At 36.9% G+C, this 13,003-nt stretch overlaps 2 protein-coding genes across 2 annotated transcripts; both read right to left on the bottom strand.

Moving 5' to 3' along the window:
* Positions 1 to 5,143: 5,143 nt before the first annotated feature.
* Positions 5,144 to 7,563, bottom strand: LOC122303172 (pentatricopeptide repeat-containing protein At5g66520-like). Its single transcript, XM_043114806.1, has one exon. The coding sequence runs from the start codon at positions 7,298 to 7,300 to the stop codon at positions 5,621 to 5,623; it is 1,680 nt and encodes a 559-aa protein (XP_042970740.1). The 5' UTR covers positions 7,301 to 7,563; the 3' UTR covers positions 5,144 to 5,620.
* A 132-nt stretch (positions 7,564 to 7,695) lies between these two features.
* Positions 7,696 to 12,762, bottom strand: LOC122303173. Its single transcript, XM_043114807.1, has 3 exons — positions 11,631 to 12,762; positions 11,368 to 11,516; positions 7,696 to 8,236 (listed from the first exon to the last, which is right to left on the bottom strand). The coding sequence occupies exons 1-3, from the start codon at positions 12,579 to 12,581 to the stop codon at positions 7,987 to 7,989; spliced, it is 1,350 nt and encodes a 449-aa protein (XP_042970741.1). The 5' UTR covers positions 12,582 to 12,762; the 3' UTR covers positions 7,696 to 7,986.
* Positions 12,763 to 13,003: the final 241 nt, after the last annotated feature.

Raw genomic sequence — 13,003 nt, 5'->3', positions numbered from 1 at the left:
AACAATATTATCACAACCAAATTTGTTTCTCCTCTGACTTCCACAACAACATAATCAAAATACTACATGTCCACGAATATAAATCTATCTAAGCAATCAACACCACACTATACACATCCATTTACTCAAAAATAAAGCACTAAAGATATAAAGGTAGGATTTTACCATGCTTAAGGGCTTCGACAGTGAATGAAAGCGTGTAGGAGATGCTGCTGTGTAGGTGGGTTGCTCGTGGTGGTGCGGCGTCGTGGCTAGAGGCGGCGATTGTGGCTCACGGAGGCAGATCTGGTGGCTGGCGGCAGAGTTGGCTCGCGATGGCAAGGGACCGAGTGAGGGTGAGGGGGTTCGGTTTGGGGTTGCCTCGGGGAGAGAGAAAAGGAAGAGAGGGAGAGGGAGGCCTAGGGTGGCTAGGTCCGGTGAGGTGGTTGTGCTCAATGGCGACGACGGTGGCCATCTATGGAGCCGGGGAGGTGGTTGTGCGAATGGGGAGGCGTGGGGAAGCTGATGGCAGGAGAGAGAGAGAGAGAGAGAGAGAGAGAGAGAGAGAGAGAGAGAGAGAGAGAGGCTGCACGGGTTTTGGGTTGGGGGGAGGAAATTAGGTTTTAACTTTTAATTTCAACCGTTCGATCTTTAAGATGCAGATGAAATATTGAATTGCTTATTTGCAGCGACAAGAAATCGCCGCAAAATATGTATTTTTTTTTTCCGTCTTCTCTGTTTGGTGACAAAATGTTAATTTTTTTCCACTACACGAAGTCATCGCAAGAAGCAATTTTACCCACAATTTTTAAACCGTGGGATATGAATTAGTGGCAAAAGAACGTATTTTTTTCCACTAATACAATTTGTAACAACAAGTATATATTTTTCATGAACATATATTGTGGGAAAAGAATTGGTAAAAGGTCAATTTTGTTGTAGTCTCTCAATATTCTGTTACATATAGCATATTAGAGAGTATCGAGCAAGGAACATCGTTTATCTGGTAGACCACAAAGCTTGCTGTAATTGGAAGCTGACTGACAGATAAAATGTTCATGCCTTCCATCTCCCTCCCCCCCTCCCAACCCATGAAGATACAGTTCTTTTAAGGGCAACCGTGGGTGGAAACCTCCGTGGCATCCATTATGCCATATCATGGGTATTGGAAATCGAAAGCAGAAAGCGCCTTCTTGTGTGGGTCGAAATCGAAACCAAAATGTCTTTGAGGCTGCAACTCCCCTCAGTAGTGACGATGACTGTGTAAAATCTCGCTCAAATGTCAAAATGCCATTTGGACATCTTGTTGTTTTGCCGTGGACTCTTACCTATAATTTATATCATACTTGCCCCAGTAAACACTAGTAAATTCATGTTTGGCTGATGCTTTTTATTTTTTATTTTTTTAAATCTGTGGGTCATGAACTAAATTTAAAGCGTGCTTGAAGTCCGGATGAGAAAGAGAGAGACCTAAAAAAGGCCGAGTCTTTGGAAAGAAAAGAGAATTGTTACATTTATTGACCTGCAACCTTTTCTTCTTTGTGCAGTTGATCCAGGAGCTTAGAAAGGAGTAATATCTATGTATCCAGGAGGAAAAAAATTTTCTTCTAGGTTTTTCTTCCTCTCTTTTTAAGAGTTTTGGTTTTTATAAAGATGCTTTCTCTTCGAGGACCGAGGTACAAATCTCTAACGTTACGATTTCCTCTATTTTTAATCTTAAGCTTTGTTTTACTTTCAAATTTTTTCATGAGTTCTCTCGAGAAAGACGAAGAAAAGACTTCAAGGGCATGGTGGCTTCGTGGGATGGAGAAGATGAAGACCAAAATGAATTTTGAACTGCTTGTTTTCGTTTGAAACGCATTAGGGAGATTGGCTGGTAAAACAGAAACGACGTCGTTTCTATTTTGTCACATCAAATTCGGTGCCGTGGGATTTCCACGCCTGTTACGAATAGAATTTTTGATAGACAATTAATGCCACAGGCTTATGACTTATACACAATTGTAGCATAATTAGCCAACCTCCCCTTTGTTTAATTTTTTTATTTTAAAATTAAAAATAAATATAATAGTACGTGTTTCAATATTTTTTTTGAAAAAAGGTAATTTTATTATATTTTGAAAATTTCACATCAATTCCTTTAAAATAGTTGCCCTCATGTATGTGGGTTGGGTAGCTGAACGAGGACATGATTAAATTATTTACGTTAACATAAAACGAATAATTAATTTTGGAGTGACACAAATACATTGAAAAGTTATTTATTATTTTTATTTAAATTTAAATTATTTGACATTGCATGAAGAGAATAATATTGGAGTTATCTAGAAAGGGTGGCCGAGATACAAGTGAGGACTAACTCGTTCATGTCTATGAGATTTGACTTGAAAATTGAAATAAATAATACTACTTTTCATTATTCTCGGTCACACTAGCTTATAGAATTGGCAATGGCTTCACCATTGTTCAATGTAAGTCTAAATTAAAGAGAAATATTTCAAAAAATATTTATATTAGCTTAGCTAAACTTTTCAAGTTTGAGATTTATGTTACAGTAAATTTTAGCTTCTCTTCATGTTTGGAGAGCTCCTGTACATTGATCAAAAAAGTATTTTATCGTTTATTTACCTCACACTTCTCTTTCCCTCAATTTGTCCCCTCGGAACATATACTATTTTTTTTTTTAATCTTTTTTGGTTTCTTCATCGTGATGTTTTCTCCCATCCTTCTATCACTTCCAGGTTCTTCCTCTTTGTCACCACCTTACAGTTATTTTTTATTGAATAATTAGTGTTGAACCCAAGGTTTCAAATTTCATATAATTATAAATCTACACATGAATTTTGATGATAACAATTGAATTCAAAGAATAAATGAATTTCAAACTCAAGTGGTCCACACAATGGAATCAAGCACATCAAAGAACCAAGCATGAGCAAGAAGGAAACAAGTTCACATTAAAGTCATAGAGTAATGTTATAAATCTCTTAAAATTCGAAATTAGGATTAATGCTCAAAATTAATATTTTATCATAAAGCATTAAAATACATTTTCTACATGTGCATGAATATTTTTGAAAATTAAATTTGAAAATTTTGAAAGATGATTAATTAGCATCTTTTACATGTGCATGCCTTGATTAAAAGGTTGAACTTTGAAAATATTAAAGATGATTGATTGTCATCTTTCACATGTGCATGTTTTATTTGAATATTTTCAAAAGTGATTGATACTTTTTTAGACTTATACAAAAGGTAGATGATTTTATTTGAATTTTTTGAAAAGTAAAGTGTGCTCCTTTTGTCATATACAAAAAGTAAAAGATTATGTTTGAATTTTTATTGAAAAAGAAGAACCTTTTATTTGAATTTTTTGAAAAAGTGAATGATGTTGTCTTTGACATGTGAATCTTTTTAAATTTGAATATGAAGTCTTATATGCCTATAAATAGATCATTTGAGAGCTTCACATTCACAATATCAAGAGCATACAACATTCATTCAAAGCTTTCATTATCTCTTCTCTAAGCATTGAGCCTTAATCCTTATTCATTTTGAGAGATATAGTTTGCGCTGTATTGTTCTTATTTCACTCATTGAGGAGTGTTTTCTGATAACTTACCCACTATCAGCTTTTGTATTAGAAAAAGGGTGTGTATAACCCTTGTGCGTGTAGAAAGTATTCTACACGGGGAATAGTTGAATCACCACGTGTAAGGTGATTACAAGTGTAGAGGGTGTTCTACACGGATCCTTTGTAGCGGTGTTGTTCAAAGGTGTAATAGGTTTTTATCTCCACCTGAAGGAGGTTGAATAGTGAATTTGGGAATCCTCAAGGGGTAGCTTGAGGCGAAAACGTAGGCAGTGGGGCCGAACCTCGTTAACATACTGAGTTTGCTTCTCTCTTACCCTTACTCTTTATATTTATTGTTATTTCATATTTTGTTTATATTTTATATTATATATTTGATTTATAATTGTTATTTTTTTAATACAACTCAATTCACCCCCCCTCTTGTGTTAGTCATCTAGGCAACAATTAGGTTGAGGAAAAAATAATTAATAATTTTATTTTTTAATAATTAATATATGAAGTATATTTATAAAATATTAAAAAAACTTATCAAATATTATTAATATTATATTATTATTTAAAGTTTAAGATAAATAGTCTAATGTAGACTAATCTATTTAAAAGCCTATATTATAGCTAAAATATCACGTTAAAGTTTTATTTTAGATTTAGTAATAACTAGCTTATTGTCAATGCTCGGTGACACATTTTGAATGGCTAGCTATTCCATTAACTAGTTGAGATATAAAATTACTTCTAAATATAATACCCCAAAAGAATGTACGTAACTGAAAATAAAAAATTAAAAATTAAAAATGAAAAATCAAGAAAATCATTTGCCAATATAATAAAAGCATGCATGGACCGTGAGGTTGACGCTGCACGGGAACGACACATGCATTGTGGGAGCGTCCAGCGAATACATAATTAGGTTGGCTGAGAGATGGACAGTACTACGTACGGTATATGGGCATCTGGCCACATTCCAATGAATGAGCAAACTCCAGAGGCAGTAAAGCCCGTAAAGGGCATAAAACTCTGGAAAAAAAAATATTTAAAAAATATATATATATATGTATATATATATATTTTAAAAAAATTTCTTATCATTATTTGGTATTTATATCATTAATTCAAATTTGTGTTTTTATTATATATTTGAGTTTTTAATTGGTTCGTTAACTTTTCTTTTGTTTGCCAAATATGGGAATTTAGCATGCATGATTTTTAAAGTTTTTGTTACAGTACTGCTCTTACTCCATATATAATTTACGAAATTCATATAAAGTATCATTTTAAAGTAAGACGTTACTATCTGTCTATATGTGTATGTACCACACGTACAACAAATGTTCTTTTCGGTTGTCAGATAGCTTGCAGCTTATCCATGTTATTATGTCGAAACAACTGACTATTGGATAAAAGTTGACCCGTCGTGAACTATATATATATATATATATATTATATAGTCAGATGCAAAATAAATGTCCAGCAAAAACCATAACACATATCAGACAAATATTTTTTATTTTAGTAAGGAACACAAATTATCTCGGTACATGAAGAACTGCCACAACAAAACAAGAGCAATAGAAAATTAAGCAATGTCATTGCATTAATTGAAAAGAATCATGGTTCAACTATTAAAGAGACAACATGAATCACATTCATTGCCATGAAAAACAAAGTGAAATTCAGGTAATTCGAGTCAAAATAGTTGGACCAATCAAGAAGTGTCATTCTACGGGTAGAAATAAATTATTAGTATTAGCTAGCAGTATGGAGAGCAGCTGTAAATTTGTAATGCAATGGTTTTAGCTAGAAATTAATGGTATTACCTTTGGGTGATGCATATCTCATCACTTTTGTTTCCATGCATCTCCCGCCTTTGAATGGAGTCAAGGGCCTGCCCATATTTAGTATATCTCAATAATTTTCCTGGAACAAGAAATTTCTTTTTGTAGTGGTGCTTGGAGGTTGCTGAATAACTTTGACGTGCTCCTCAAACAGCAGAATGCTGGTTTCCCAAGTGTGAGCACATTTGATTTAGAATAAAATATTTGCATATCATAGCAACATTGTTGCCTTCAATGATATCTCATCACGATCATTCAATGATATCTCATCATGATCAAGCATATAACCTTCTATCTTCATCACCTTACTAAACCCAACCAGGGTCCATACTACTTCCTCCAGTGCAACTTCAGGTGATCCTCTCACTGAAAATTCATGAACAACCCCTTCAACTTCAATCATGCTGCAGCCTGGGACTTCCTTTATTATCCCTTTTTCTTTCATTAAGGCTCTGATTCTCTTTATGTCATCAAATCTATTAGCTTTGGCATATACATCGCACAAGTTCACATAAAAAGAATAATTCAGAGGTTCCAAATCAATTAAATATTGCGCCACCCTTTGTCCCAATTCCACATTCCCATGCATTTGACAACCTCCTAGTAATGCACCCCAAACAAACACATCTGGCTTCAGTGGCATGCCTCTGATAAGGCATTCTGCCTCTTCAAAGAGCCCAGCACGGCCAAGCAAATCAACCATGCAAGCATAATGATAAACCTGTGGCTCAATTAAGTAAACACGTCTCATCCTGTCAAAACACCAGCGACCTTTCTCTACTAGACCAGTGTGCGCACAAGCTGACAGTAGCCCAACAAAAGTCACATGGTTGGGCTTCGCCCTAAGGTTTTCCATCTCTCCAAAAAGATTAAATGCCTCTTTAGCATACCCATGAAGAGCAAAGACTGATATCATCGCTGTCCATGCCAAGGTATCCTTTTTAGGCATATCCTTAAAGACCTCATATGCTTTTTCTACGCATCCACATTTGCCATACATGTCAACCAGCGCTGTACCAATTACCACATCACACTGTAGGCCACTTCTTCCCAAGTAACTATGCACCCATTTTCCCTGATCAATGGCGCCCAGATAAGCGCAGGCTGAAAGAACACTAGCAATTGTAATCTTGTCCGGTTGGACCATAACATCATATATAATCTGCATTTCATGAAAAAACCCCAAGGCCTCCTTCGGCCGACCACCTTGAACAAACCCTGTTATCATCGAATTCCAAGTAATAATATTCCTCTTCTTCATCCTCCTGAACAAATCCAACGCCATGTCCAGTTCCCCACTTCTCAAATAGCCAATAATCATCGAGTTCCAAGAAACAACATCCCGATCTAACATATTGTCGAACAACTTCAAGGCAAAGCTCAAATACCCACACGCCATATACAAGCCTATCATAGAATTCTGAACAAATACGTCATCATAGAGTCCAAACTTGATGGCTTGGGCATGAATGCTTTGACCGGTGTCACCATCAAGCCTCCTGGTGCATTCTTTTACGAGGAACGGAAAAGTGAGATAATCTGGTGCAATGCCACCATGAAGCATTTGCTTATATAGAATCAAGGACGGGCACGAATTTGTATCATCACCACCATTGGTTTTACTGGCATAAGCTCTAATCATAACGTTATAGACAGAGGTATTTGGGTTCTTTATGAGTCGGAAAACATCGGTAGCATGGCTGAGAGAGCCTGAATCCGAAATGGCGCAAAAATAAAGGAGCCGAGTCAGAAGAAAATGACGCTCGTTCGGGAGTAGATTGGGAGACGTTAGGATATGGGCATTGATTTGCTTAAGCTCTCTCATGGTCTTGAATTCTTTGATTAAGCGGGAGATTGTGTTCTTGAGAGTCAACCGTTGGGTTTCTCTCATTTTGACGCCTCATTGACCATCTTATGGGTGCCTCAAATTTGGAACTTGAAAAAGCGGCGGCTGTTACTCATATTTGGAAGTGAAAACTGAAAACAAGAAAGGACAAGCGAGCCGGAGTCGGGCATGGAGATGGACCATTGGCTGCCTTAGAAAAGTTTTGTATTTCAGGGATGTTTCAAGCGTATTAATAAAAAAAACTTGTAAATATATATATATATATATATATATATATATATTCTCTTCATTTACATCTTCAGTGAAGATGATAACTTCGTACTGGTCATCCCAGAGCCTCGAGGTGCCATTTCCTCGTCATGAGAAGAATCCGAACACTCACCAAACTGCCGCTAAACCAACAAAGTATTAAACATTCAGCAGGTCGGACGGCATAAGCATGGCTACAATTAAACTATATACTGGTTGAAAAGACCAGATTGTTTTTATTTATGCAACATAAATAAATGAAAAAAAAACTAGCTCTATAACAGAGAATTCTCCTCGGGTCCAAAAATGGTTATTGCAGCTGAGAAAAAAAGGACTGGGTTGAGAAGAATCCCATTACACATAAATACTGTTACAGAGACCAAAAAATCTCAACAAATAAAATGAACAAAAATCTTTAACAGGAAGCCTTCGATTCAAGCTTGACCGACCTAAGGAAGTTGCACTTAGGTGCTTGTGTTGTCCTACAGAAAACCTTCAATCCCACGACCAGCTCTTACTTGCCTGTATATAGTAAGAGCTTCTTCCATGACTTGGGCTTGAGCCAGCATCTGAGCTCTCTTTTTTCCGGACGGATGGGTGGAAAGATAATCCCTTAGTTTCGAATCGCCCGTCAACTTTCCCAACTTTTCATACACTTTAGGGGCCACACGAGGATCATATCCAGCTGAAGCCATCAATAGCAGCCCTACGTAATCTGCTTCAATTTCCATCCTGCACAGAAAATCATTTATGTGAGGGTGAGCACCTGGAGGAAAATAAGTTCATTTTCACCAGTGTGTTGCCCTATAAGTGGTTTGCAACACAGGTGAACGTGAGACTAAAAGCCTATTCCCTCCTCTAACTTTGTAATGAAGAACATTCGTCAATTTGAAGTTTGGGCAAGAGAATTTTCATAATTCTCTCCACTAATCCTTAATAAAATACTAGTAGGAGAATATGGTTTACAGCAATTCATAAATGTGAAATAAGAGATTAAAAGGATTCCGGTGGCAAACCATGTGGCTTAACAAACAAGAAAATACATAATAATTAATGGAATGCACCACCAAACTCTACCACCACTCACCCTTCGAGAATTTGGATCTCCTAGAGTTTCTTCCTCAAATCTAGGGCCTAAAATGAAAGAGAGATATATGCACAAAGTGAATTCCATAACATTTATTGTTACCCGTGGAACTCAGTTTATATGTGTATCTTCTTTTTTTCACTCTTGACCCTAAGCAGGAACTCTAGGAGGGCAGGCAGGGGTGAACACACTCACACAACATACTACTAATAATGCAAAGGAAAATGTTTGGCTGCCCTCCAAAAGTGTCACCTAGTGCATTTTGTTTTTTTTTTTAATATTTAAAAAAGTTATCACTGGTGAATTTGTGTGGTTTTTTTAACATTAAAAAAAAAAAACAAAATGCACAAGGTGGCACTTTTGGGAGGCACATTTGGAGGGCAACCTAACATTTTCAAAACAGAAAGGAAAAGCAAATTATCTATCCAGGAACCTTATGGAAGTCTACAACATTCACACTTACCGTTTCATTCCAAACAATTACATCCGACTAGGACAGAAACTGTAGAAATTTTGTGAGCACCAAATATATCTGATATCTTTCAACGCTAGAATGTAAGGCACCATTTGGATGCTAAGAGTATCTTAGATGATCTGAGTTTATATGTGAATAGTAGTGAGTTAAGATGTTTAAGTGGGTTTTGTGTAAGAATGTGGGTCTCATTGATATGTGTTGGATTTGTTTGGATGTATGAAGCAAGTTTAGATGTATTTAACTCATGGGAAGTTGAAAAGGTAGTGGGTCTCATCAATGATTGATTTGTTGTTGTAGTGATGGAATAATTATGAGAATTTTTAGTTGATCCCATCAGTGATTTGTCTTCTCAACCATTAGTGATAAAAACACATGAGCCACTTCAGATCACTTCAGATGAGCATTACTTGTGTGCGTTTGGATGTTGAGTCTAGTGTAACGTATGGAACTATCTCCGATCACCTCAGTATCCAAAAGCAACCTAAGTTTGTTTACATTCTTAGGGACTGCCGCAAAAGAAATCAAACTTGGCCAAATGTAAAAATAATGTCTTAATTGATTCAACCTTATATGGTTGTGGTCTGATGTTATAGGAAACAAATGAGAGAAAAAATGAACTTTATGAACTGGAACTTATTCAATGTCCAGCAAATATTTGAAGAAAGCTACACCATTTTGAAGGAACTTGAGCTCTTTAGAAACTCTTAAGATATTAAGGTCCATTACTAGGACTATGGACGTAATTTCTTTTCCACACTTGCAATATCTGCCTATTTACTTGCAAGAAGTGAAAAATAAACTTACAAACTAACGTGATTTCATGTAATACGTTAGATTTACTTTACTATAAAAATAACTGTACAATCTGACGTACTATATCAAATCACATTAGTTTGTATGTTTATTTTTGTGAAATATCTTTGTGGCTAAAATATTTCTCTTTACAAAGATGTCTTTCACACGGGGCCTTTTCAAGATTAACAGCAATGGATAGAGCTTTTTTGCCTTATTTCCGTGTGAAGACTGTGAAAAGGCCCCATGTTTCCACCATCTTTATCATGCTACAAATTCCTTTGCTGTGTTTGTTCCTATGGTTGATCCTATTTGGCATGTACACATCTACACAGCCCGCAACACCACATCAATACTGACACTAGCCCCAAAGTACACCGTTTGGATTATCATGCTGCCTTGTTAACCACTTGCTGATGTCGAACGACTTAAATCCTTTCACTTGCATATAATACCGGCACTAAACTAAACTTATTATGGATCCTTGTAACATTGAGGCTTTTCTGAAGAGAATTTGGCTATAGTCAATAATTCTTGTAAGTCAAACGTCCAAGAAGTCCCAAAACTGTATGAGAAAGACAGATCTACATGGGCGTAAATCATTCACTTTTTTAGTTCTAATCATAATGAAGTCCTATAAAAATAGAACCAAATATTTGGAGCATGAAGTGAAAAGCGGTTCTGAAACAATAGTTAAAACAAGGTAAGCCGAAAAAAAAATGGAGGGCTTGGGATGATTTATGTAGACCAGTGTTAGAGAGCGGGGTGGGGCTTCGAAAATTACAGGAAGTGCAAGCTTCATGTGCACATGAAGTTGACTTGGAATCTTCTCCAAGGGAAATCAACTTGGGCTCAGTTTTTTCTTGCTAAATATGTGGGTAATCAGCATATTTCTATGGTTCATCCTATGAAGGGATCAAAGTTTTGGAAAATGCTTTTGTTTCATCTTCCTTCAGTTGCTCATTTTTCTAAGTGGAAGGTGAGGGAAGGAAATGTGTCATTCTGGAAAGATAAATGGCTCACTGATGCTCCGGTTATTGCTCATCATCCTATCAGCGAAGTGCCGGAGATCTTGTTATAGGATTGCAAAACGGAAAATGGATGGAATGTTGAGATATTTGATCATTTGGTAGGAATTGAAAAAACTGATCAAATTTTGGATAAGTTGGGCAGCGTTAAACCTGGTAAAGATATTCTTATTTGGCTGCCAAATTCTCAAGGGAGTTTTTCAACTCGTAGTGCATGGGAATGTATACGAATTTGTTCTCCTAAAATTCCTTGGATGAAATGGGTGTGGCACCCATCTTTGTCGGGTAAAATGTCAATTATTATGTGGAAGGCCTGGTATGGTTGTCTTCCAGTTGATGACGGTATAAGGAGAGCTGGTATTTACATGGTATCCAAATGTAACTTTCCAATATATGCATCTCGCGGAAGATCATAAAAAAATAAAATAAAATAACGGAATTCAGAATTTCACTCGAAAAAGTGCAAAGCAACATGGTGTACCTCCGAGAGAAGGGAAGCTTTAGGAAAAGAACAGACATTGTGTTGACAATGTCAGGCATAACAAACTGATAAAGTATAAGTTGTATAATTGCAAACCAAAGGTTCTTTGTGATCGACTCCGCGGAATGTCGAGCCACAGCATGCCCAACCTAATTAATCAAAACAAGCTTTCTCACATAACAGTTTAAAAGAACACAAAACAATCAGAAATCTTTAACCCCCGCATATTATTATGAGTGGGGCCAAACAAAACGTATATCTACCTCATGCCCAAGTATTGTTGCTATCTCAGCATCACTTCTAAAATGCTCGAGCAAACCTGTAAACACGACAATCTTCCCACCCGGTAAGCAGAACGCATTAACAACAGGCTCATCAACCACCAAAACTTCCCAATTCAATCCTTCCAAATGCGATGTTTCTGGTTTAGACCCTCTCTCCAGTCCCTTCTTCCTGCTCTGGTGAACCCACTCATCATCAAGAATTTCATCCTCTTTAAACCACTTCCCTTCCTCACTGTCTTTCAACGCCATCAAGGTCTCATGGGCCTTCGCCTCGTGCACCCCGCCAACACTCTCGGAAGCATACTCCAAATCAGTCCATACGTTCTCATTCCTCAGCCCTCTCTGCAACGCCTCAATGATGTCCCTGGCTATCAGTCTCACCCTCACGCTTTCCGGGTGTATCGCCGGCAATATTTTGCCCTTAAAGGTCGCCTTCATGTTCTCGAATTGTGTCTCCCCGAGCTTCCTCTCCATGCTTCTCGATAGAAGCACGAAATGTTTTCGATTGGTATATGGGATAGTCTCCAAATTCCCGAAATACACAGTGATCACAACCCCAGAACCTACCAGAACCACAATCAGCACGTTTCTCGGGTTCTGAAACCAACGCCGGGGTCCACGAGGCTTGAAATGCTGAACGCGGTACCTATCGACATAGTAATATTTCTTAGCGCCACCAAGAAAGGGATTGTTCTGATTGAACTGAATGTTACGAAATCTATTTGGTGCAACTTGTAAACCCCTTTTCTGAGAAAAAATGGAGGAGTATAAAGAAAACTGGGAAGACTTGGCTGTATTGGCTGAAAATATAGAAGACCCAGTTTGGGAAATTCTCGAACTGGGTTCTTGGATTGAAGCATTGGATATGATCCTGGAAGTGAAATTCCGAAAAGCATCGAGGGAGAACTTTGTTCGTCTGAAGTATCCCATGACGATGAATAAGAACTATAAGTAGAAATTTTCAGATTTCAGTTTCAGATTCGTACAGGGCACTGAGCTCGTTTCGGATTCGGGAGGACCAAAAAAAAAAAAAAAAAATGCTGCTCCTTGCTTCTAGTTTGGGATATGAAAGGACAGAGAAAAGGGGCAGGACAGATTTGTGGGTATGGAAACGAGCACTGCTACACACAATATATCAGTCTAAAATAATAAAAGATAAAATAATAAATTTATATTTTTTAATAATGTAAAAAAATATGAGATTGTTGTGTAAATTTTTTGTATGAAAAAAGCACGGACCCCGCTTGGGGTGGGGGGGAGCAGCTGCCGCTGCCAGTTTTTATTATTATTATTATTATTTATTTATTTATTTATCTATCTATTTATTTTATAATTAGTAATTAAGAAATAAA

Source organism: Carya illinoinensis, chromosome 3 (assembly GCF_018687715.1).
Source record: "Carya illinoinensis cultivar Pawnee chromosome 3, C.illinoinensisPawnee_v1, whole genome shotgun sequence".
NCBI classification, from domain to species: Eukaryota; Viridiplantae; Streptophyta; class Magnoliopsida; order Fagales; family Juglandaceae; genus Carya; species Carya illinoinensis.
The sequence above is the reverse complement of the archived record's forward strand: the minus strand, read 5'-3'. Positions and strand labels throughout refer to the sequence as shown.

Bases quoted from the DNA above. Each gene is read 5' to 3' on its own strand.
- LOC122303173 (XM_043114807.1), bottom strand. From the start codon at position 12,581: ATGGGATACTTCAGACGAACAAAGTTCTCCCTCGATGCTTTTCGGAAT. The intron at 11,517-11,630 runs GTAGATATACGT...TTGATTAATTAG, and splicing joins CAACAATACTTGGGCATGAG to GTTGGGCATGCTGTGGCTCG. The intron at 8,237-11,367 runs GTACACCATGTT...TTTTCTGTGCAG, and splicing joins AAGCTTCCCTTCTCTCGGAG to GATGGAAATTGAAGCAGATT.
- LOC122303172 (XM_043114806.1), bottom strand. From the start codon at position 7,300: ATGAGAGAAACCCAACGGTTGACTCTCAAGAACACAATCTCCCGCTTA.